General features: G+C 36.8%; 2 protein-coding genes and 1 long non-coding RNA gene across 3 annotated transcripts in view; all 3 read right to left on the bottom strand.

Moving 5' to 3' along the window:
• The window catches only part of LOC134793005 (protein tiptop-like), a 371,990-nt gene that overhangs the window by 190,831 nt on the left and 153,163 nt on the right, over positions 1-27,996 (bottom strand). The gene's annotated exons all lie outside the window — the stretch shown is intronic.
• The window catches only part of LOC134793037 (uncharacterized), a 209,016-nt gene that overhangs the window by 145,528 nt on the left and 35,492 nt on the right, over positions 1-27,996 (bottom strand). The window lies entirely within an intron of this gene.
• On the bottom strand, positions 18,571-19,188 carry LOC134793072 (major centromere autoantigen B-like). Its single transcript, XM_063764598.1, has one exon. The coding sequence runs from the start codon at positions 19,186-19,188 to the stop codon at positions 18,571-18,573; it is 618 nt and encodes a 205-aa protein (XP_063620668.1).

Below are 27,996 nucleotides of genomic sequence, written 5' to 3'. Positions count from 1 at the left end.
GAAATGATCTGATTAATGACTGGGAATGTCGGCGGAAATTATTAGGGAATGTGTTTTGTAGGTTTCGGGTTTCTTTGGTTGTGTTTTATTGTATTAATTTATAAGCTGCAGAACAATTAATCAAGGTTTTGTTGGTGAAATATTATGTGGACTTTTTGGTGTTTGGTGACATTCGGATGTCAACTATATAGCCACTGAGGATATATTAGCGTTTTTAGAGTGGCGGATTTGCCCTAAGGCCCAGTAGGCTCGGGCCTATTACGGCGACCAGATACTGGGGGCGCCAGTCTAATATAGAATATGATGGGTGCTGAGAAAGGGGCGGCTAGTATTTACTACAGGGCCTGGGGTCTAGGGCAGCCAAGAGTGCAAATGCGCCATTAAGGATGACTCACGTTAGACCGGGCCGTGTCCGGGCCGGAGCTTCCGGAGCTTATTTTTCTATGACATGACAGGTGATTACGTGATGCTTTAACTCCATAGAAAACTATGCGCCGGAAGCTCCGGCCCGGACACGGCTCGGTCTAACATGAGTCATCCTTTAAGTTTAAGGTGCATATATCATGATTCTAGTATTATATGCCAACTAGAATCCAACAAAATATCGTTAGGTATAAGTTTTCCGGTACAAACGTATTTTCTGTAGGATTTTTATGAAAATATATTTTTAGGTCGTTTAAAGTTTTCAATGAGTTTCATGAAACGTATGTACGAAATATTATGGAGGAAAACATAGTGGAAACTGGACTAATCCCAATAATATCTATTTTCCCCTTTGGGTTGGAAAGTACAGCGGCAGAACCTACGATAATAGGTACTCAAAATCACTTATCTTTAACATATTTCTTGCGTATAGGGTAATTGCGTCAGTTTACCGTCCAGTGCCAGTTTCCGTCCAATTGATGGATTAGCAAATCATACATTTCATTTTTAATTTGCTACTTGTGAAGTATATTTTTTATGTATATAGATAAATTGTTTAGATATTAAGGATTGCAATAAGTCCAAATTTGTGCAGCAATGAACGTTCGAAAGTCAAGTCAAGTCGTCAAGTGGACGAAAACTAGAGCCCGACGAAAACTAGCGCAATGGCCCTATATCATATATTTCAGATTATTTATTACTTCAAGCTTTTTTTCTCTGCTGTAAGTAAATAATTCGCGTGTTCACAAGTTAAGCTATTTAAGGGGCCCACTGATTAACAGTCCGCCGGACGGTATCGGCCTGTCAGTTAGAACAAAATTTTGACAGTTCCGAACAACTGACAGGCCGATACCGTCCGGCGGACTGTTAATCAGTGGGCCCCTTTACTCTTCAAAATTAGCTTTAAATACCCGCTTACGATTCCGTAAAGTAAAATTATAAAGAGCAGAGCACACATCAGCTCAAAGGCTGTCCGTTAAAGGGTGAAAAAACTCATGTGCAGTTTCTTTGCCGGCGCTTTGAGCGATTTTAATTCGCTTATTTCGCTCGGAAATTGGTAGTGTTGCTGAATTAAGGTTGGGAGTGGGATGGGGGAGGAAGCGATAGCGTTTGGTAGATAAACCAGTTTGCAGTACCGTCTTTACCATAAGGGCACACGGGGCCCGTGCCCAGGGCCCCCATCCTCAAGGGGCCCCGAAGGACAGACAGTAACAGTATATTTGATTACCCATAATAAATAGAAGATCATTGTAGAAAATGTTAATTTAATTAGCTTTCTTTACTTTCCAAAAGGGCCCCAAATTCGTATGTGCCTAAGGGCCCCAGCATAGTTTAAGACGGCCCTGCCAATTTGGCACTCACATATACGCTAACGTCTACGTAATTTACTTTCTATGCATCTCGCTCGTACCTATTTAAGGTTTGAAATACATGACCGGCTTAGTAACACACATGTTACATTAAAATACGTATTTCCATACCATTGAATACTTAAACATAAGTATTATCTGATTCTGTATGTAACTATGTCGACATCATACCAAACGCTTCCGCCTATGAACCCGCTATAACCCCCCACTGCGCGCGCACCCTAACGGCTGCACTCGTCAGCTCAATTGTAAAGGCGCGCCGCCGTTTACACTCTAAATAACGCTGCTTAACTTATTAGTAGCTAAGTCAATTGTGAATAAAGATTTACTATGGAGAATACTAGCTTTTAGTATAAAAACGCCTACTGACATTCTTTAAGAGTTTTAACATTTTGTGGTTATGATGAATATGCGGGACTTAAAGACTCAGAAGCTTTCAAAGCGCAGTCTCATAATAAAAATCGGACAAGCGCGAGTCGGACTCCCCCACCGAGGGTTCCGTACTTTTTATTATTTTTTTGTTATAGCGGCAACAGAAATACATCATCTGTGAAAATTTCAACCGTCTATTAGTTATCACGGTTCATGAGATACAGCCTGGTGACAGACAGACGGACAGATGGACAGCGGAGTCTTAGTAATAGGGTCCCGGTTTTACCCTTTGGGTACGGAACCCTAAAGTTCTACACATTTGGACTCAAAGTACCTACACTACTAATAATTTAATAATAGTCCCCACGCTGGCCCGGGATTGGGGACTTCACATAATAATTAGGGCTCCTGATATCCGTGCTACACGCCAACCCGTGCATCCGTGTTCTTAGCCCCGGTGGTGCTAAGCCTCCGAATTACACGAACCCGTCAAAATCCGTGCCCGTGTAGTGCGTCCGGATCCGGATTTGCGTTCGGCTCCGGATCTAGTTGTTGTTGTTCTGTTTTTTTTGTGTTTTGCTTGTTATTGGTAATGTATTATTGTTCGTTATAAACTTTCCATTCTTCGCTCTTATAAAGAACGCGTCCGATCGTCACTAATACGTCGAGAACGGGCCGGACCCTTGAATCCGTGGATCCGGACACACGGGTACACGGATCTTAATTACACGGATCCTAATTACCCGTTCCGAACGGGCCACAAATCCGGTTTCGTGTAGCACGAGAACGGGGCCCCGGCAACGGATACCCGAAACCCGGACCAGACCGCGAGCCCTAATAATAATACCTTTGAATTTCTTCGCAGACATATGCAGATTTCCTCACAATATTTTCCTTTATCGAAAAGCCACAAGAGTATCCAATAAGTTCCGTAATAAGTACTCATAAATATGAGTCAGGGATCGAACCTACAACCTCCATATTAAAAGTTGCACACGCTGTAAAGGGGCCCACTGATTAACAGTCCGTCGGACGGTATCGGCCTGTCAGTTGTTCGGAACTGTCAAAATTTTGTTCTAACTGACAGGCCGATACCGTCCGGCGGACTGTCAATCAGTGGGCCCCTAGAGTTCGTCCAAGCTAACTGTGCACCGACTTGAATATAACAAAGAGAATGAGTGTCATTGAAAGATCACATTATCGCAGATATTTGACATTAATGATGACATCACCACACTTTGTCATTGCAGAATTACCTTCGTCTGACTTAACCGCTATAAAACTTTAATTAATCTTCCTACGTAACACTTGCAGCCATCCAATTTTATAAAAAGTACCGTCGCGCTCAAAAGTGTCCGGTTCATTAGTCTGCTAATTGTACAGTCGCATCGACAAGTACTAACTCGGTTTCCTTGACGGCGCGCGTCTCATTCGGATCACGTACAAGGCTCCGGGTTCTAATTAAAAATCGAGCGATTTTTGTTGGCGAATGTACTTGCACAGAGTAAGGGGACAGATGAGGCAGTAATACATTAAGAGGGAAAAATATAGGATTAAACATTTCATATTAGTGTGAGATAAGAAGATTCTATAAATGCGAAAGTAACTCTGTCTGTGTGTCTGTATGTCTGTCAGTTACGTTTTCACGCTTAAAACATTAAACCGCTTGAGATGAGGTACGGAAGTAGTTTGAGGCTTGGGGAAGGAAGTAGGATATTTTTTATCAATCATTGCACGCACACGAAGTTGCGGGCTTCTGCTAGTAAATTTATAATGTGAGAAAAGCCCATAATCACAAGACACTGTATTCTTACAGCGATAAAAATGTTTTAGGACAGAGGCTACTAACATTAAATTTGTTGACTCTTTGACTTTATTATTATTTACAACGACGGGACTTAATCGCGTAAAATTAAGTTTAAAGAATAATTATGAGTAAAAATCGTGAAATTTTAAATCAGTGTTATATGACTTTGCTTTCAAATGTTTGTTGTTTGTTAAAAATAAGTATGGATGGTTGTTTTTTAACTCAAAAATTCGCGAAATTATTAGTTTGAGAAATTAAATTCGCCACAGATAGCTAGAATAAAAAATCCCAAATTGTGCACACATTTCACAAAGTGATACGTTTGTAAAGAACTCTGCACCTCGTAAATAATCGCTGGCTATCCCAATATACAGGAGTACAAAGTTATTTTACTTCTTACAACATTTCATCCAATGACGTATCTGCTTCCATCTGTGCCTCATCGATAATCGCGCCGGTGAGCTAATCAGGAAACGTACGGACAGACAAAATCAATTTACTTCTTATTAATGCCGGCTCTATTACGAGCGCGACTGTCCTTCGAGCTAAATGTGCGCGACTGTACGAGCTGATTTAGTTAGGGATGAAGTGATTTAAGGTTCTGATTTGTGATGTTCGTTTAGTTTTTTATTTCTTGTTTTCAATCGACTGCAAAAATATCTACACTGAGTCACATAAATCATTTTGACAATGTTCGAACTTGTCGGAGTAGAATTAATCATAATGAAAAAGTTTATGGATTTTTTATAATTATTTTTACCAGGTAGGTAATATGAAATTATCCGCAATGCGTAATACCAGCATTACCTGCAACAAATAAAAAAAAAACATTGTTAGTTGTGTAATAAGTTACATAATTATACATACATATATTTATATCTCAGAGACTAAGACATTTTTTTGATGTAGAATTTTATGGAAAACTTGATCATTTGGAAACCTTCCAGAAAATGTTATATTAAATTAGTATAAATATAAGAAAGATCGTGACTAAGAAAATATAACCAATTTTTTTTTATACCTACCTCGTCAGTGGCAAACAAGCATACGGCCTGTCCAATGTTAGGCAATCACAGTAGGCTATAGACGTCTGCCACTAATTCAGATTATTTCACTATCATGGATCTATTTATTTTTTATTTATTGCACAAAAGAAAACTTTAGTTAGTAGGGCGTACTTAAGGCTACAGACGTTTTCTGTCAGTCAATTTTAACGCGAAGCGTAACATTTTTTTATATTTAGGTACACAAAAAAAGTTCAACTAACTACATATTAACTTTTTAACTCGTATTCAAAAATACCAAACCCATAGAAAATTACGTTCGTCATTCGAGCACAACCATGTCTCACAAGGGACAACCATCAGAATAAAACATTTCCCCATTTCCAGAAAACTACAAAAGGCCATCGCCCCCCAGGTAAATAATACTTGTGTACTTCTTTACGATTCCTCCCAGCCTCCAGCTCATGCTTACAAACTGTCGTATTACCTTATCCTGGGCACAACAAAACAACCCCCACATCCATCCAGATTATCTTAAAAACAACCTTAATACAATGGAGTAAGAACTAGTCCAAACGCACGGTTTAAATATGCGCAATATCCGCAACTTTGCTACGGCTCTCATGCTATACGAGTTAAGGCTTTATGGTCTGGGGTAAAAGGTTTTGAGGAAGTGTACGTAGGTTGGTGTTGTAATGTCAATTCTAAGCTAATGAGAATGATAGGAGTGGTTTCTTTTGGGATGGGTTAGTTTAACATATATTATGTTAGTTTGCTTCTGGGTATTATTTGCATTACGTTAGAGTCCGTCTAAGCTAACTCTACACCAACTTGAATAGAAAAAAGTATTAAAAACGTCAATTTTTATAGAAATTTGTCACTAATGAAGACATCACCACACTTTGTCATTACAAATGCCTTCCAGAGTTATCTCTACACACGTGTGAAAGTTACTGAGCAATGGTGACTAATAAAGTAAACTTATTATAACTATAATTATCAAAAGTGGCCAAGCAAAATTGATTGAGGAAAATATAAAATGTGTCAATAAGTACGTCATGTTAGAAAAATACAGATTAGAACAAATAAAAAGAAAGATTATATGAAAACGACAACGGTTTTGACATTAAATCGGAAAAAGTGTCGTGTAAAAATGAGAGGTTAATACGTGATAGGTAGATAGTTGTAAGTCGTAGGTACATAACTTCAATATGTTTCTTCAAATTTGTTGTTATTACATTGCAACATAGCACATCCACTTTAAGCCATTTTATCTCTTTTTGAAAACAAATACAAGTATACACGAGTGTGGGACGTAACAAAGCAACATCAAGAAATTCCGAATCGATCCAAACAAGAATAGAACACACTTAATTCAAAACAAACCGCAAATACCTGAAGCCAGTATAGCCAACGTCTCAATACCCGTTAGCAGTCAATTTACGTTGTCCAACGACATTCTCAACTCCACAACATTTCTAAATATTGCCAATAGCCTCTGTTACATAGCAGTGCACTACAATAGTGGGGCCATTCTGCAGCGGAGTGCCGTGGACGCCCAATCGCGTTGAGTGAAAACTGCCATAACGCGCGTCGAATGGCCCGGCTTCATAGAGTAGAGTAGCGCAGAGATAACGGGTGACTTACGATTATTGTTTGAGTTGTTTTCGGAATGTATGGGTAATTGTTTGGAGCATTGTAGGTTATAATGCTGACATTATTTTTGATGCATCCCTATTAAATTTAAGGATATAGTCATATACACACATATATCCAAGAAACGATGTATTTAAACATCAAACAGTCTTTTTATGGATTATTCATGGATTTTAGACTTTATAACATCGATACGTGTTCATGTAAGATAACATGGTTGACAGTGGATCACTCTTGTTCAGTATGTCGTAAGAAATAATAGTTCTAATAAACTGAGTTAGGTTTTGATTCAACGTCAGTTAGGTTTCTCAGAAAGTAGAATATGATTTCGTAATCTCACAGTGTAACATCACGATTAATTTAAAGGTATCACACCATCAGTCCATTTTAAAGTCGCTATTCCGTTATCGGTCGATAAATTATTAGTATATCGCACGAGCAATCGCCTGAGTGGCACCCACCATAAAGGAAAGGCGGGGTAATGGCTAGGTGCGACATTAGAATACACCCCTGCAGTACTAGAAATGCTACTGAGCATATATTGTGTTTAAAATCTGAGAATCGGACACACATTTGAATCTGTATGTGTTTTCTGCGTTTGAATATTGTGTCGTAATGGCACATTTTTAAATGTCAGTTGAGTTATTTCACCCCTAGAATATTTTTACGTGGATGTGTGTCCATAATCATTTTTATTTTGAAGATTTTAAGAAATTGCGAGCTACTATATTTGTGACATCACTCGATAGTCCAAAGACATATATGTAATATATAATATATTATAACAGTTAATCATAAACTCGCCACGTATCAGTATACACTTGTATATATGCATTAGGTATATTTTATATTTGTGTTTTTTTATTACACGTAAAAATGTTGTAGGTACTTTATAATCACAATTTCCTAAGTATTTGAGTAAAATTACGTCTTTGATTGAACAATATACTTTTCACCTCAGCAGCTCGAACAAGGGTACTTTGCTTCTTAAAAACAGTGAGCAAAATGCGATTTTGCTCACTAAGTCATTTTGTCTCACTCAGTGAGCAAAATCGCATTTTGCTCACTGAGTGAGACAAAATGTCATTCAAGTGATCCTTATAGTCAAATGTCATTTCAAAATGCGGGGTCTAATACAAGTTCGATATACTTGGGTTCTATTATCTCTGTCCCTCTAGGTATGTTCTCACTGCTTAGGGTGAAAAATTTTGTGTACTACACGAGATCAAAGTTATTTACATCTCGTGCGCTTTTGAATCCCTTACTACGCTCAAGATTCTAAATTAGATTCACGAGCGTAGCGAGTATTATAGAAGTAGGGTATTATAATCTTTCGCTTGCACGGGACTCAAAATAAGCACTCGAAGAAATATCAAACTTTGATCTCTTGTTGTACAAATAACTATTTCGCCTTCACAAAATAAATTACTTAGTAAGGCTTTGGATTTAGGTACCATGAAGCCTGTATATTAGTTTCCTACTCTATGCCATGACCTAGTTTTGGCCTGAATAAAAGTTAAGCTTTATAACCTCACTTATACGTACAGGAAATTCAAATTAGAACCCAAATTGCGTATGACTCATAACAAAGAACATTAGCAATAATAAAGCGAATATCGTAACAATTATCATTTCTACGATGAGTTTGAGTTTTCTGGTGTTGTTTGCAAAGGAATTTGAACTTTAAGACATGTTGATAAGGACAATAATTGTGTGTGCAGAGAATTATTATAGGTCTATGGTGTTTGGTGTTAGTAACAGCGGTTGTAAACCTTTGTAATATATTTTTTTTTAACTTATTTTATATTTAAGGAAAAATAATCAAATCCTTTCTAACAAGAGCGCATTCAGTGTAATCGAACCAACAATACCAACATATACCTACCATAAAGGTTACATTTCGGTTATGAAAGCATTTCTATACAACATTGCAACAGCAGGAACCAGACGATTTCACTGTCAATCTACTTGATAAAATGTGTATTGAATCATTCAATTTCGATAGCAATTCGGCAAAGACATTATCGAGTAAATTTTACAGTGACGTGACATCCCCCGTTTCCCAAGATGACATGACGTCACACTATCTAGCAGTCGACAGCGTGCTGAGTTGACTGTCTCGTTCCACGGCCATATAGACAAAGCCATGAATACCACGACTACAATGGCCATTTCTCTTTTTCGTCCAGGAGACATGACCAAGCCTAAAATAAAATCAAGTTAAGAATGAAGCTTCATCATTTCCCTCAAAAAAATATATTACTAATAAAAAAAAATCTGTTTATTAAAAAAAAACAGCAATTTTGCAAAATTATCTACTAATCTTAAATCAAGAAGCTTTTTTGAGTTAAAGGAGTGTAAGTAGTCGTATAGAATTAGATATACAATACTTATACAGATTATTCTCTCATTTTAAGCATGTGTTTCAAGGGTGATGAATCTACTTTTTCTTGTCACTAGTTGCCATGGTTACGGTCTCCTGAGTCACTCTTAAAATACTAGTTTTTTAGTATTTAAATGAAAATCACATAATGGGACATCTACTAAGCACGTTTGTAGAACATGGTACAGCAGTTCTTCTAACAAACTATGCTACTATTGTCTCCTGACTGATGGGACAGAATAACAACAAGAAATAGTTGATCGACACTCGAAAAACAATCCACAAGGATTTTACATACTTTTTCGCCAATTTTTTGCCACATCCTTGTTCCCAAGCATGACATGAAGCGTACAAAACAAAAGCTAGCGACACCTAGACAATGAGTACCAAGAATATTTCGATGGACCATCTCACCCTTATGGCCATTGGAATTACGCTAAGTGCAGTTGCCATCAGATATATCTGAGCGGCCAAGGTGTTCTATATCTAAACACGCACTCTAACGCCTTGACAATAGAGGCGTGTTCAGATATTTGTGACACCTTGGCCGCTCCGATATATCTAATGGTGACTACAATGCCAACTCTTGACCACTTCTCAAATCTTACACCCATTCCCATGCAAACGACTCTACAATAAACCCTCATTGATGAATATCTTAATAGTCGCCACCGGTACTAGATGCACGATACAGCTTGTATTGAATTTGTATGGGAGTTAAACATGCGATTTGTATGGCAGTCATTAGCTCGGGACACGGTTTAAGCGAAAAGTTTGTGTCACGCGAATGTGATTGGGTATTTTAGTTGTTAAAGTTGGAATAGGCGTTTACAGGATACTGAGCAGAGGTTGGGAACCTTTTCTTTAGGAGTGCTTTTTATTTTATTGTTAGGAATATTATGATTAAGAATAATTATTCTTTATTATTTATTTCATTGTAGTCATTACAAGCATAAGTATATTCATGAGTCACAGATACATACTTGAAATAAATGAATAATTTAAATTTTTAATTTAATATAACGGTAATTATTTGCAATGGAGGAACTCTGTCGTTCAAAAATAATTATTAGTACACATTTAACAAATATGGAGGGACCATACTTAGTAAGATAACTCAAAATCAACTCAATATAATATTATAATCCAGAAATCCGAATTCATGTAAACATGTCAATATTAACAAGCAGGAAACAGACGTATTCCGATCATTTCATCCATAACAGCAGTAACAGGCCCTTAGTTCACTAATTAGTGAAATACCGGCGCCTACGCACCGAAGAAATGGCGTTAGACACACAATGGGTACTATGTTACCGGATCGAATACGCTAACGGAATAGGAGGCAAATTCTGATCTAACAATCTGCTTAGATTTTGTTTTTGATACGACCTTGACAATTGATCACGCTGCGCTGATTGGTCCCCGCGAATCATAGTCGTGTCATTAAGCATCAATCAATCGCATTTATTTACCCCCCGGGTCCTCGCGCCCCGCCGGGATTGACGCCAGGATGATGATGGGGAATCGCATTTATTTATGTGCGAAAGATCCACTGTGAGTCGTATCATAAAAAGATTAAAACTAGGTATAACAACTTATAAAATTAGGATCGGCCTCTAGGCCAGTTTCTGCCATTTATAAAATTCACGATAAGCGAATCTATCAGTTGTATAGGTACCTACTATAAGTAAAAAGTTGGATCAGTGAAAGTTTTAGGAACCTAATTTCTGAACGCTGTCAGTTCGGTCATAATTTTTTTTGTGCCACTTGCCACTTTGTACCTTGTCACAGTGAAAATAAATATGATATCGCTTCCGCCAATATGATATTACTTCATGATTAGGGCCAATGTTTTAATGCACAAGTTACAAGTGATAATATAAATACTTAAGTACATCCAACTAGTTTAAAACCCATCTGGACAGTTTTAACTTCCAATCCTTAATCGCTAAAATTCAATTGCATTCGCATTCCGTAATGCAAGTGCCAAAGGTTTCGAAGGCGCGACCGCTTCATGACAATTTCACCAAAAGTCTTATATCATTATGAATGCCATAGTGACATCAGACCTTTCGACATTAAACGCGAGTGTTACAAAAAGGTCGTATCCATCTATGTATTTCATATTAAGATAAGTCCTTTTGGAATTAGAGCTGTATAGTTGACCTGCGCTCTCACGGCGCGACGACAGGTTTTCGTATGCACTTGTCGGTCAAAACGGCGGATTTTAATGGGAAAGTCTTGGCATTTATGTCATTTTGGTCATACATAGGTTTGATAAGGTTTATTTGCATCAGTGTTTATGTTTAACAGGTTAAATCATTCGATTATCTTTCAATCACTACCTCCTATAATCCTATATTATTTTGAGTAGGTAGCTACATATGGTTAGATTAGAAATACTTTAAAGTGAAGTATCTTTAAATTCTCACTAGATGGCTAATCAACTATTTTTTACAATCCTAAAAATAGATAAAAACCCGTTTATTTTCATATGATACATTCGTGAAAAGAGACGTAACAATAACATCTACACTGGCTTCATTAGTTTTATGAATAAAGGGTTAGGTAATCTAAGAAAAAATGTTTAAAGCAGGAAACTGCCGAAAATGCAAAGAGAGGAAAATGTTATATTATTTGAACCATCTTTGGTCAATACCCATGAATCAAGCAAGCCATTAAACCATCCCACAAACTTCGACGTCGAACCTAATTTTAATAGAACTGATATTGATCACCTCAAAATCAAAACTGGCAATAAATTACCAAAGACAAAACACGGAATGGAAGAATTCTCATTATAATCAAACCATCAATAGCTAATAGAAAAATCTCCGCCTACAGTCCCATTAAACTTTGATTTACAGTCGATCGTTGAAGCCTTGCTTTAAATTACAAAATATTATTTATGTAATGTATGGGGTTCGCTAAAGATTTATTGGTAGACAGTGACCCCACCTGGTTTTGGTGTTCATTCATTTGGTATATCATGGGTATTTATGTGCCTATTGAATGTTGCGATATTTAGGTTTTCGTGTTGGTATTCATTGCTTAAGATATTGTAGATACTTAAAGTGAGAAACTCTACAGTAATCTAAATATGGTATAGGAACAAATTTGAAGTCAGGCTTATGTTTTTCACTATTCTCCATACCTATATTTTAAATTTCATTATCAATCACTTTGTCCAAGGCAATGAATAATTTATTTATTTATTTTATTTACACATGCAATATAATCTTACAGATATGCATCAGCATTTTATATAACTTGAATACCTTTGTCTTTGCTACATTTATTATACAAACCAGCATTTAGATTGGATTTTCTTTCATAAACTTCCCCTTCAGCAGCTTTTACTAATCTTTTGCATACGAATAAGATTCCAACTTCTAAATCCCAATCCACATTCTAAGTCCACAATCACATTTTCTAAGCAGCTCGTATCGTAAATCTGGCCAGGGGCGCGCGTCGATCTAGCGTAACTCAGGGAATATCTGATCGCAGTGGCAGAACTGGCAGATTGCAGATAGCTAGATTATAGGGGAAGGCTGAGTGATTTGGAAAATCTAGTTCTTGGTTAGGCTTTGCAATACTGGTACTTAACACGCTTTCTTTTTAATCTAGTGAGAACAAAGATCTTGGGCGAAAATGCTGTCGTATGTCCGGCAGTCCTGTTATCTTCTCTACGGGTTGCATTTCGCAAACGATTCTCGTACTTAAACGTCTCATTAGTATGATTGTATACATTTGTTCCTTACTGAAAAGTTCCCATGCATGCAGATTAAGGGAACGCGTATAGATAACAATATATAAATAGACTTATAAATACATCGGATATGATGTGTTAGAATTGTTGTTCTACACAAAGCATTTGACACATAAACTATGTACATAGTTATACGATATCATTTCATCAAAGGCGGCAACATAGACAGTTAAATAGATAAGTGCTTGGGTTTAGATTCGAGGTAGTACTTATTAAAACAAAGTTCTTATATACATCTTTTTTATACTTCATTAGGTTGGAAAGCTTTGGAGTTCCACTAGGTAAAAGTTTATGTCCTAAATAGTCCTAATATATATTTATTAATAAAAATTGATCAAGTAATGCTGTAAACAAATACATATTTATTAGCAATCAAAGTGAGTTATGGAAACATAATCTTTTTATAGCATTTTGAATCACAAACAAAGGAAATAAAACAGAGACTAATGAAGACAGAGATTTAGATTCCAGAATCGTAGACAAAATAATCGATATAATTAACGATGACCGAATAAAAGTTATTATAATAGGTACCGATACGTTTTATTCCAATATCAACATGGATCCGAGAGTTCAGATCACAAATCACCAGGCTTTTCCGTGTGGAACACGCATACCGATAATAGGAGTCGTCAACTATTGGTTGATATAATTAAAATAATCATCATAAGTTATTTAAGAAACTTGGTAGGAAGGGAATAGAGCAAAGAAGATATGGTCATGAATAATTCAAGTTTTGTTTATCTATTGGTTAGGTATGTTGAAATTTGTTAAATCCCTTTAAGTAAAGAACTATATGTGCTTAAAAGGCTTAGTCCTAGTAACTCAAAATAACTAGCAATGGTTTGGAACATACATTTTACATACGTGTAGAATATTGCTAATCTAAGATAAGCATAGTTTTTTAACAATTCGGCTTTTGTATTTACAAACAATTAGGGTCTTCTTATTGCCAGTATCTCAATGATTTCCTTGCATTAAAAACGTTATTTAACCCTAGGATAATACTAGTAGTAAAATTAAAAAGTAATAGCTAATGTTAAAAACTTAAATATATTTACATAATTAGTGTCATCAGGTTGCACACCCCTGGCCGAGATCAAGATGTGTGCGTTACCGCGCTCGCGCAGCAGCCGACAGATTTATGTGGGACGGAGGCGGTCACGCGCAGCTGAGGGAGGCATGTGAACAGACTTGATGGGAGTGAATAGGGAAAGAAAACCCAGGAATGTACCTTGCGGGACTCTGTAAGAAAAATGTTAATAATTGTCTCATAGTTGTTGATAATGAAGTGCAATATGAACGCTTGACTTCGTTAATGATTCCTTATCACTAATTCTTAAGTACAGATGAACAGTAAACTTAGCTGTTGAGGTAGGGAAAGAAAATAGGATCTAGGAGTTTACCTTGTGGCACTCCAAATATATTAAATATGTATATGAAACTACTGTTATCTATTACTCTATTAAAAGGAGCATTAGTAAGTCACTTATTAGGACTTAGCGACACGACTTCAGTTCTAGACAATTTGAGCTAGGCATACTCGAACATGAGTGTGATAACCGCGTACTTCAAAGGCGGGTGCGATGTGTTTATGATTACAAGCCTTATTAAGTTAGCCCTTTTCTTGCGATTAGCACAAGTCAGATATTGTCATGAGTTGATGTAATCTAATTACAATTTATTACATACATATATGATTATCGGTGGGTGAAGACATTGTGGGTCATGTTGTTGGATGTATTTGTTTACTAATAACGTTAGATGTTTAATCGGTAAATGATAACCTGAGTTTGGTTCAACTAGCAAACATTTTTAAAAGATATTTTTTGGAATTTAACCTAACTTTGCGCCAGCAAAGTGTGGAAATATCACGTCAAATGTATTATATATTTATAGGAATTTAAAGTTTATGGTGCCGCTCCCAGACTCTGTCGCAATTCGGTAATTATAAATTTAATTACAGCTCAATCAAAGTTCTGTTTACAATTTTTAATTATTATGTGACTAGACACAAGAAATTAAAGTTTGAGAATTAATATTAAAAAAAACGAGAGGTTTAAATGAGGAAAAAACCGATATAATTACAAACAATAAAAAAACACGGTTGACGATAAGACATAAGATCTATAATGATAAAGACAAGTATGCAAACAAAAATACATAATTTACCACAATTACTTCCAATTTAAACAAACAACTGTCAACCCTTCCACTGCCACTAACTCACACCTAACAAGATACGCGAAATGTATGCGGCAGCTGACAAGCGGACAGTAAATTGTGTGTGAGAGCCATACATGACTGTCACTGTATCTCCAAGTCATATTGCACTTTATTATAGCCTTGCAGTGCTGATGTATTCTGATAGAGTTAAGGAGGTGTGAGGCTCTGCTACAGATAATGAGATTTGTGGCATGCTACAGTATGTCATTACAGGTTTATCAAATTTATTGAAATTAGATTGTTCTTGTCTGTTATTACTTTATTTGTGGTAGAAAGAGTCATTTAATAGGAAATTTACGTTGTTTAAATAGTAAGGTGTGTTTTAGATCCGATTCCTTTTAAGGTTATTAATATGAAAGTACAAATGAGTCTCAGGAGTAAGTATTTATCTGATTGCAGGTCAACTTTACTATAGTTGTAATTTTAATCATTTTCAATTTAAACTTAATCTAATATTTTAAAAAAGATTTTGTTGTTGTCTTTTATTGTTCTTTTGTTTTCTAATGTTTGAAGTTTCTTTGCTGAAGAAGATAAAGAAATCTTCATATTAACCCTAGCAGATGCTGATTTGAAAAACCGAATTCAATGTTTTTAATTATTTCTTACAGCCAACAACAGCCATAAACACTGAAAAAAAGGCATATCTTTTGTACAGGTCAATCACCAATAAATAATAGAGAATTATTTAAAATAGCAACGGTGTCTTGTCGCATGCCACATGATGTCTCAGAGTATAACTCCTACATACAGTGAAATTTATCTAGAAAGGGCTAGAAAATCTCCGAGCAATCGTTTGAGATAGCCAACAACTCCATGAAAGGCATATTTTAGTACGAAACCCACAGCAGTTACAACCTTTTGTAAATAAGTAATCGCAATAGGTTTATAATTCACACCCGTTGAAATGTGGCCGTTATTTCACTGGAAATGGCTTATTTGGAATGAAATCTATAGCTGTTTGAATATCAATATAATTAATTGACACGGTTGGATTTGACCCAAGATTAAAACGGTGAATTCGTCGAAATTCGCATTCTTTAAATGGCTTGCAGAAATATCTATGTTGTCAAGCGTCAACGTTTGACAAACACTGATTTCCAGAATTAGATACCTACTTAGAGCAATTTGAATTTTACAGACTTTCCTTAGATATCACGGGCCTATAAATCCCGGTCTTTTGATAGGCTTGCGTGGGGATATAGATCCAACACGTAGAGGCCCTTTGGAGAGCTTTAATGTCATGTAGAACGCCTGCTGGAACCCGTTCACAGGCGCAACAATAGACACCCATGAACCGGTCTCAGCAGGCATTGGGACTATTGTAGAAAAAGTGAACAGTAGACCGGTCTATGGATTGATGTTTGGGTGGACAATGAGATTGGGCTATTGTAAAAGAGGTTACAGACTTTTATTATTAAGTTACATACTATTAAATTGATGATTCTACCAGTTATTATACCTACTCAAAATCTAGCTAAGTCCTTAGCCAAATTGCCTAAATTGCAAAATATTTTTTCAAGTTGCTGTTTTTATTTTTTCTTTTCAGTTCTCATTATTACTACCGTCACTTTTTTTTATCTCAGTAGAGCGCTGTTTCCTCAAATATCAACACACATTATGCGTATTCGTTTGTCTATATAATTTCATATCGTAGCAGTTGCACAGATCGTATCGATACTGAAATCACCAACTAATCTGCACAACACTTTCATCGACCCTATTCCAATAACATACGACATATTATCGATCACCCATTCCAAAATGTCATCGCATGTCAACTATCTACATATCGTCATGTGACCAGTATTGTCTGAGCTCTCCTTCCTAAATAAGTTTAGGCAATCGAGGTTCATGCATATACTGGTCTATAAGGAAATGGCAGTGAAGTTTATGATGTTTTCACTGCAATGAGAAAGCCGACGAGAAATGGAAACCATATTAATACATTCAGAAATAGCTAATGACCACTTAGTGGAGATTTATGAGATGGTCATGCGAATGAGGTGTCAATCGTTAAGTCTAGACAGACGTATAAGGCTGGAGGATATCTAGTATTTAGGCTTTGAACTAGTTTTGACACGACTTCAACGATCGTCTTGCTGATTGGCGCGCATCTCACGACTTTCATTTCATCGCATGTATCAATCAGCGATAGGTCGTATCATAATAAGATCAAAATAACTAATTTTTAAATCTGAATAGGGCTCGAGGTTCTAGGTTCTTGGTGTGGTGGAGTGCACTTTTCTATTTAGAAATTAGTCAAAAAGAAAATCAGTGGCGACTACTATTTAATATTTTTTTGTTATGGAACAAGAAATAATTTTATACAACTAGGTTCGAACCGTGGATATGGAGATGGAGATCCCTGGGAGAAGCTTTTCTCTTGATCAACGCATATTATTATATTTTATACTAGACTGGTATTAGCAATGCAATTGTAAATTTTTGGGTGCCAATATTTTCACAAAAATTATGTGTCCTGTGCTGAGCAATCGTTCGAATGTACGAAATGAGATACAGCCTGGTGATAGTCAGACTAGCGTACATTGGAGTCTTAGTAATAGGGTCCCGTTTGTACCGTTTGGGTACGGAACCCTAAAAACTATATTTTGTCAAAGTACATGATTAAAAGTCACACGTCACCAACAATTTTATCGCAGCTCGTCGGTTTTTTTAGTAATAACGAAATTAACATCCAATCAAGATATATCAAGCGATTTTAATGACAACAGTTATATTATTCTGTAAGTATCTGATTTGTACCCAATTTCCCACAAACATTACGAGTAAAATTATATCTGTAAACAATACCCTAGTATTTTATATAGATACATAGTCAATAACGCATGACGCGTCAATAATCATCGTGCACGCAACCGTAAATCCAGATATTGACAACGCACAAATCATTCAATCTCGCATCAGCGTAAATATATCATCATGATTAATGCAAGTTTGAGAATAAGTGCCCTCCGGCGATTGGTCGCTGTTAAACGAACAATTTCGAATGCCGCGCGCCGATTGGTGCAGCCGCCGTTCGTTTTTTAATGTGACGGTGATGGATTCGACCCTTCGACGCGTGCGCATCCATTGTTGTCGTAATTATATGTATGTATGTGATTTACATTAGTATGTTGTAATTGGTGGAGATGGTGGGATAAAAAGTGGGTCTTTTGTTAGTTTATACATTAGTCGATCTTACGATTTAACCCACGTACTTTTAGTCACTTGACGCTCGAAGTTTAAGTACCTAAGTTGGTTAAAAGTAAAAACTAGCCATTCTAGCCAAGTCATCTTAATTTTTCGCCAGTTCATAATTCATCTAAAATTTCTTGATTTATTATCATATTTCTATTTACAGTCAAAACCGTTTATAACGACATCGAAGGGACTACTCATATTTGGTCGTAAAAACCGATAGTCGTAACAGCCGATGACGTACCTAATACTTATTATTACCTAAATGTGTGATTAATATACTCATCTATAAAATAAAACTAAATTTTATTTATTTCACATGAAAATTATAATAAAAAGACATTACGTACATATAATTCTCATTTTTCTACATTAACAAAATCTGTTATTTTAGTTTGTTTGAAACACTTCTGTAGTACGTACGCACTTTGTAGTTCACGCTGAATTTTAATTAAAGTATTGTCATAATTTCCCTGCATGTGAAACTGTTCATTAAAAAGAACAATTTTTCGTAATACATTGACAGCATTGAGACCATCATTCAAAGTTGGCACTGTAAATTGTTCTTCAGTCTCTTCCTGTTCGTCATTTTCCTCTTGAACTTCTTGTACAATATCTTCTTCCGTAGCTGGTGCACAAATTGCGATAGAGTTATCCACATCAATAAACTCCTCTGCTTCAGTAGTAGATAAAGCAGGTCTTAAATTTTGGGCTAATTGAGCCAAAGAAATATTGTCCTCTTCATCATCATCGGTCACATCATCTGAGGATATTGTCAAGAGGTGTTTGAAACCTGCATGTCTAAAGCAGTTCGCGATAGTTTTTGGTGAAACTTTTTCCCATGCTTCTGATATCATCAAGATGGCATCAAGAACCGTAAAGCTTTTCTGGTCGTTACGGTCAAGGTTTTGAATTAACTTTAACACTTGCTCTCTTCTATAAGGAGATTTTAAACATCTTATTACACCTTGGTCCATTGGTTGCAGTACAGATGTAACATTTGGTGGTAAAAACACAAGTTTAATGCACTTCAAATTAGTAACAGCCGGATGAGCAGGACAGTTATCAACTAAAAGTAGAATTTTCTTATTGTGTGCTTTTAATTCAGCGTCCCAGTTTCGCAACCATCTTTCAAAAATTTCCGATGTCATCCATGATTTCATATTGTTTTCATACGTTACCGGCAGTGAGCGTATGTTTTTAAAACATCTTGGTTTCTTAGATTTGCCTATAACTAAAAGCTTCCTTTTACAGGATCCTGTCATATTTGCTGCAACCATGATCGTCAGTCTCGTCTTAGATAATTTTCCGCCAGAACAATTCTCTCCTTTGAACTTTAAAGTCCTGTCTGGTGTCATATTATAAAAAAGTCCGGTTTCGTCAGCGTTAAAGATGTCATCTGGTCCGTAGTCTTCGTATAACGCAGGCCACTTTTGCGACATCCATTCTTCTACTACACCACTATCAACACTGGCAGCTTCACCACTCATTTTCCCGCCGACGATACCGTGCCTAGCTCGGAAACGTTGAATCCAACTGGACGAGCAAACGAAATTTTCACCAAAACGCTGAGCAAAATCGTTTGCTTTTTGTTGAAGAATTGGTCCATTTATTGGCACATTATTTGTCCTTTGATATTTAAACCACTTTAGCAAAGCTTCCTCAATCTTCGTATGCTTCGTTGTTCTTGCTCGTTTCATTTTCAATAAATTGTTCTCAAAAAGTGTTTGAATTTTTTCTCTCTCTTTCCAAATGGTTGAAATTGTCGAGTGTGATACACCATATTCCGCGGCCAAGTCTTTGTTTGGAATTCCACTCTCAAGCTTTGATATAATACGCGATTTTTCTTCTATAGTAATTTGTTTTCTTTTTCTTTGCGACATGTTAAAAGTTTCACGAATAACTCAACAATATGTTTAGGTGCGTCTGTCTTGTGTTCGGATAAGTAACAAACTGACTGAAAAGAAATGAGAAAGCGGGCTTTGGGTTTCGATTATACTGCATACACGTGTACCGATTTTGTTTCTGAGAAATACAATAGACACTAAACTCGAGTTGTTTTTGTTTACTTTTGCGATCTTAATGACTTTAGTGTGCCAGATGTGGGAAGGGGATGCTGCCCTCACCTATTCAAATGTTTAAAATACGGCTGGTCGTTCTAACAGATATAATTCTCCGAAAATATCAGTTAAATGTAGTCGCTTAAAGAGATATGTTGTAATAAGCGATGTCGTAAAAAGCGGTGTTTTTTATAAGGCCGTCTAATAGAATTCAGCCGGGACCTTTGATTTTGGTCAATATAACCGGTATGTTGTTCTAAACGATGTCGTCGTAAACGGTTTTGACTGTATTTATTATAATATTTATTTATTTCTTAATACCATAAATCATATTAGACTAACTGCCCGATTCGAACTTTAAGATACGTCAACTAATAGATCTAGAAACGATATGGATTAGATGTGTCAGTGTCAAATGTGACGTTTCTTCAAACAAAAACGTCAGTTTTGACACTGACACATCTAATCCATATCGTTTCTAGATCTATTAACTGACGTATCTTAAAGTTCGAATCGGGCCGTAAGATAAGTATGCAGCGAAACATCAAACTTGTATGAAATTATGACGTATACCAAATAGATATGAGCGCCGATAGGCATTTAGCCGGCGGCGGCGCGCCGGTCAAAATCGGTCGGCGGCGGCGGCGAATCGGCGGCGTGGCCTTGAAACACCTTTGATTAATGAAAAACTAATTCAAACTAAAATTTTACCGAAAAAACATGGTTTTGCTGTAAGAAAGCTATAAAATAAGTGAATTTTTCAATTACAAGCAAAATTGATTGAATAAAGGTACGAAAATAGTTTTATATAGCATAAACGGTATCGCGCCGATCGCGCGGCAACAGTGGCGGTCTTAATCTTGGCAAGGCCCTGGCCGGAAGATCTTTGCGAAGCCCTTATCTTTTGTGCTAAGTAAAAAGTAGCGGATTGACTGTATCAGGGGAACGTCTGGTCGACATTCCAAAGAGCCGAAGTGAGGAAAATTCAAGCTCCGTCATTAGCCAATATCGACCCAACAAACCGATTTATGTCAAAAAGTGAGGCCCAAGGCCGAGCTCCAACTAAAACCGTAGACCTGATTCCGACGCCTTCCCATGTGAGGCCAGAGGCTGAGCTGCAGGTAAGCATACAGCTTAGAATCGAACGCCAAATATGAGCTTGGCTGACGCCCGAATGCCCGGAGCGCCTTTTACGGTGCGCTTCTATGTGAGGCCGAAGGCCAAGCTGCAAGAGAGCAGAGCTTGGAATTGAACTATTGGTCCAGTGTAAGCAATTCCGAACCGATAAAGACCGAGGCCATAGTGTTAAAGACCTGGAGCTTTTCTGCAGGTGCATTCGTGTGAGACCAAAGGCCGTGCTGCAGTGAAGCTAAGATCGGAGAAGAACCAATGACCAGGCATTTTAAAAGCGAGCCCGAAAGTTAAGCTCCAAACAGGGCCGAAAACTTACGAGGTTCCGATAGCGTCTTCTATGCGAGCGATGCGAGGCCAAAGATTGGGCTGTAAGAGAGCAAATTTTGAAATTTAAACAATGGCCAAGCTTAAATGAGTAATTTCCGATGCCCTTCCGTGCGAAGCCAATGGCCGAACCTTTGGGCGTGAAAAGGCTTAATATCTGAAATTAACCCTTTTACACCTTTTAAAGACATTCAAACCATGCTTACAATGATTAAATTCGCGGTGAATGACGGATGAGCTAGCCAGCTGACAAAATTAGTAATTTCGTTGCCCTAACACTAGCAGCGCGGTTACCAAATAGAAAAGTTTGAATTTACCATCAATATTTTTGAATTATATGGACCTAAAATACCTTTTGAATGTCTATAAGCTATTCAGAGTAGCGCCGTTAAACATCTAAACTAGATAAAATATATATTATCTGATTCTGAAAGTAGTAGTATCTAACAAGGTCACGCCGATGCCACGCCGATAGGGCAGCGTCGGCGGCGGCGGCGCGAAAATTTTGTCGGCGGCGGCGGCGCGCCGGCGCGGCGCTCATATCTAATACCAAATAACACTTGCACTGCGTGGGCTATCAAAATCGATGCAGACTTTTCTTGGTCTAACTCTGTCTCCGTTTATCATTATAATTTATGATCACATCACATATCACACCTACATAAAAACACGAACATATATGCATTATAGCATACCATAATGCACGACATGATTGTATCATTAATATACCCCTTTTCCAATCAATTAAATCATAAAAAAAACATGGCCGCCCGCCCGCGCCCTCCCATTGGCCGGCCGTCATGCGCAAACGCATCCGTCAAGCTACCCCAACAGTTCATGCATTACGATTAGACCCCATTACTTTTTATAGATTTTTTATGACCATTTAATGGAGGGCGGGAGAGTTAAAAGTATTATTTATATGTTTAGAGAAGAATGTCTGATATGATAATAATAATTAGTGTTTTTAGTCAGTTAATTATTTACTTGCACTATTTTTTTACCTTATTTTTAAAATCTTGTTCTTCACACCCAAAGACAACTAAATCCATCGACGTATCAGAGAAATCACTTACCTGAAACAATAAATATACAGTTATAATTATACTGCTAATTAATCATTAGGGTTAGTGTTGATCTTACATAAATAATGAGTCACGAATCAACAACAAATTCAGTCTTAAATAAGCTACTTACAAAACAACAACGGCATACTAATATTCTTTAAGTTTCCATAATTACAAGAGATGGCGTTAAAATCAAAGCGAAAACAAATGCGAGACGACTTTTAAACACGCCACAATTATACAACGAAACGAAATGTCACAAGCCTTTGGCGGTAAGACCTAAAACCAAGTAAAGGTTCGCGCACATATAACCGATGATCGAGTGCGCCGACTTCTGGCTTACACTACACCTTCCCTCCCGCTTCCCTTCTGACTATATTTTGACATTTCTATGAGGCATTCTAATGTTTAAAACCTTTATTTATTTCGTATTGATTGAACGAGCGTTATAAAAAAAAATCGTTATCGTAGGTCTCGTGTCAGCTTGAGCAAAAATAGTTTCATATGTCCGGATGTACTCCACATTTATCAATGATTGTCATGAAATTTTGTGAGCTAGTTCGGTAGTTAATCGAATTGTTTTTTGGAAAATGAAAAGACTTAAGTGCTAGCAGGATTCATGACACATAAAACCATTATGAGTTCGCTGTGATAATAGTGATAACAATGACCTTTTATTTATGTAGACGTGTGACGTTCATAGTTGACAAAACTAAAATTTGATCCAACGATTTTGACAACTTGACAGGTTGGCGTCACCCATACGACTAACTAAATATAGGTTCCGTAACCTATATTTAATGACTCACGATCGTGCGCCTGGTACCATATCTACCTCAATTTACTTACATCTATGAGTGATAATGACTCAACGAAGTACCTAAGATTTATTTATATTTAAATTTTTACAGCTTATGAAGCTTCAGCGCACATAACCAACAGTATTACGTTAGTCTAAGCTTTATATTTGTACACACAAACCCAATACAAGATACAAGATATTTATTGATAAAAGTCAATGTTTTACAAGTCAGTAAATAATAAATTAATAATAATATGCAGTAGGTAGGTTGGTACAGCATTTGCACAGTAATTTTTATATTACTATTAAATAAACAACTTATTTTAAGCGAAACAAATCAAGTAAACAATCAGTAAGTAGTCAAATAGGGTCGCATATAGCTTGAACAATCAAAGTACTTACGCATTTTCTAATTTATTTTCCCCTTCAACCTACTTCGGGTGCAGCCTTAACAAGTGAGAGTCAACCTTTAGACCAAAAACCTCATTACGCGGAAGGAGCCGACAAATTGTGTCTGACGTAAGGAAACGAGACCGCCTGCATTAAACGCGACGTATAACTCATCATAACGACGTAAGTCGCTATGAAGATAGTGAGTAGATACGACCTTTTTACGTATGATTGGGTTACTTTACTACCAAAAAAACCTAACTCACTATGAAGTCAGTGAGAAGATAAGACTTTTTGATTTGGGTTTACTACTAAATTAAAAAGACGTAAAGTATGAAATGAATGAGCAAATGAGTTATTTGGATTTGCGGGTTAAAATGGGAAGAGCCTTTGGTGCAGCTAGAGTTAGACCAAGAAAAGTCTGCAACGATTTTAATAGCATACGCAGTGCAAGTGTTATTTATACGTCATAACTTCACAGAAGTTCGGTAGAGCAGAAGGAGTGTAGCTCTTTCTTTCTGACTGTGACTGAGCGCTGAGCGAAGTATTTACGTTTACAAATATAAGTGCTCTTGGCCTTGTGGCGGCCTTCACAATCAAAAAATGTATATGCCGTTCTTCTCCACATTGACGTTCGTCTATAGAACTATGGAAAACTTACCATGTACTTATAATAAATGTATGGTGAACTTGATCTTAGAAATCGGACAGGCTTTATACCTATATGTCAATTGCCAGCTTGCCAACATGTTGCCAGCTTTTTAAAAGTATTTCTCAACCGATTTCCTATAAAATCTCCCCCTATTTGATATTCATCTGCCACTAAAACTTTTAATCACACAATACGCAGGCTATATTCTTAAATTGGGGGCGTTTAGCGCCTCATAAAACATTTTATGGCCTCTTAAGAATTTTTATTTATTTTATACTTTTTATAACAAGTATCGAATTCCTCGCCTAGATTTGCGTAGGTTTATCAACAGTCTTTAGTTACCTATAGGCTATAAAGTTAGAAATGTTGATTGAATTTTTTAATAAATAAAGATTGGACCGGAAACCGGATTTTAAATGACTTGATTTGGCTCTTGATTGTTGGAAACAAAGTTCCAACAACAATTTAATGACTTTTCAATACGTTACTAAACTTTAAAGTACATAATTATACAGGTAGTATTAACTAAATGCGAAAAAAGTTAAATTTCAGCTCAGACACACAGTCGCTAGAGCAATTAGGCGACACATCAGTACGGTTACCATCAGTTTGTCACTGACATAAACGCCGTCGAGAACGTAATTTACTTTCTATACGTCCCGTTTGCACTAATATGCGAGTGCGAGCGAGATGTATAGAAAGTAAATTACGTTCTCGACGGCGTTTATGTCAGTGACAAACTGATGGTAACCGTACTGGTTATTTTCAGTAATTGTTGCCATCTTGCAGTCTAAAGCTAAACTCCCCTACCACGGGTTACTATCGAACTTATAATCGGTAGCTATCCTATTATTTGACAGTTGTCAATGAAGGTGTCGTCCAATAAAAGTTCATATTTTTTCCACACCGTGCCTTGATGTGGCTTGTATTTCGCATGTAGCCAATATGTTAAATGGTTTAGACAATATGTGGAAAATTGTCTTAAATAATTATTTATAATTTATCTTGAGTATAGGCAGCTATTAGCTTAATACTCATAGTTTATCTTCACTTCACTTATGTATCCATCCATAAAGTTCATAAATAGACTTTAGGCACCTACCAAGTACCGATATCCGTTTTGTCTCCTGCTGACTCCAAAAACATGTCGATCGAGTTTAGAGTTTGTGCGGAAGAGAAGAGTCGTATCTATGTAGAATGTTTTTGATGTTTTAGCCGTGACTTCCCTATCCTATAGTCCCGTAGTAGGGGAAGTGTTACCCGCATAACAAAGTCGACTCGGTCAACGCATTAGCCGGACTTTGAGGCATTACCTATGGATGCAAAAATACTTCGACGGTCCGTCTGAAAGTCCTCCTAATTGGTCAGTTCGATCTGGGCTAGACGTATGTTGTTGTTGGTGGTCCCACTTCAAAACTACATAAAATATGTAGGTGTAAAGGATATCTTTTCCGTTTGATCAATAAAGGTGTTCGTCGTGTCAGTTCCAAATTACTAACGCGAACGTATGTACATAGTTAGTAATTTGGAACTGACACTTTATCTGAGATTGTCTAATGGAATTTTCGATGGATGATTCTCCAGTTGATGAAATTTATTTATCCTCGTACGTTAAAAGTGGAAAGTTTATATCTGATTATGATTATGGTATTAATTTAAGTATACCAGGAAACATAACGATCTTGACTGATAAATAAATTGAAATGCTCTTGATTGGGTGCAAGGTTAAAGGGGAAAATTGGATTATGACTGCAGCAGCAGTGTTTTTTGGGAGTTCTTCTAAGTCAATTGACAGTGACAGAACGCCGCAGCACTAATGCTACAAAGGCAAGGCCGCCGAAAGAACCTTAATGTAGTCAAAATCCAGTTCGAAGGACCAAATAATAAGATTCTGATCCATCCAACTCAAAATTCGTAACGTTTACAAATTAGGTTGTTAAAATTGATTCCATAGCTTGTTTGACTTTTAAAATACACAAGTATAATGCTAAAGAAAACTACTCACTCCATATTTGAAGTAATAATATATGAAAGGAGTCTGTGAGCACGTCTCCGTCTATCCACGACTGCGTCTGACAGTTGTCTCGGAACAAAGGACCAACGTCTCAACGTCACTGCATGCTGCAATACCGTGACTATGTGCACCAATATTGTATATTTTCGCAACACACTCGTAGAAAAGTTGTAAGTAGTTTAGTCAGTCAACTTGACTAGCTTGATTTGACATGGTGAAAGATAACTTTGTTATAAGGTCGATATAATTTGGGGTCTAAGGAGTGTAAAGAATATTGAAAAAAAATGCATCTGCACCGGTTGACATTAGGCTCATTTTCTCAGCCATGTAACTGGGCCTCAAGCAGGATCTTTTAAGCATCATCCATTTCCTTGATCAACTCACCCTCAACAAGAAACAGTGTTGAAGACACTTGTATTTTTTTTTCCTTCAAATCGGGCTCGGAATCGGACTTCAAATTCAATTACAAAACTTCGTTTCATTTCGAGGTTAAATGTTCACAAACCTATCCTGCAGAATCTTTTAAGCACCGCCCATTTTCTTGACAAACTAACCGAACAAACACTAATGAATAGAGTTAAAATGAATGACCTGACCTTTGTTCTTAATATAGAATCCCCTTTTATTCAACAAAAGCCTTAAACTATTTATCATCACTATATATATTTATTTTACCAATTTCAGCGATAACTGTTTTGAGGTTAAGACTTTACCAACCTTCTGCCTCAAGCAGAATCTTTTAAGCATAGTCCATTTCCTTGACAAACTAACCATCAATAAGGAACAGAGTTAAAGGGCGCAGGATGGATGGCCACAGATGGCGGTATTAATCGGCGCCTGTAATCCGCCCGCCGCGGATAAATCTCTGGTAATTGTACCTATTTGTATTTATCAAGTCGAGAGAGGGGCTAATCACTTTTGCAGTTGCACTTTTGGAATGGACAGGTCAAGACTGTGGTCTTAGATGTACTTAGATATTGAGAAAGATTGTTTATTTTATTCAATTGAAGTTGCACTTTTGGGAGTGGATCGAAGTCAAGACAGTAATTTAATATTTATACCAATTCGTTAAGTTATTTTTGGTGTTTACCCGCAGCCTTCGTAGAGTTGACAATGCTAGTTTAAGTAGTTTAAAGTTCTATGATCGAATTATTAATATTAACCGATTTAATTCTAAATATTCCAAGTTTTCCTATTGGGTTGAAATTCATATGACGGTCGATTTCAACAAAAAATATATCAAGGTAGCAAAGCAGTTGTGTCAAAAAAGGCTTGTTTACACTTTGTTTAGTGCGAGTATTTAGTGCGAGTTTACACTTTAGCTAGCCAAGGCCCTGATTAC

Source organism: Cydia splendana, chromosome 8, assembly GCF_910591565.1.
Source record: "Cydia splendana chromosome 8, ilCydSple1.2, whole genome shotgun sequence".
NCBI lineage: Eukaryota > Metazoa > Arthropoda > Insecta > Lepidoptera > Tortricidae > Cydia > Cydia splendana.
This window is presented reverse-complemented; position numbering and strand designations above follow the sequence as displayed.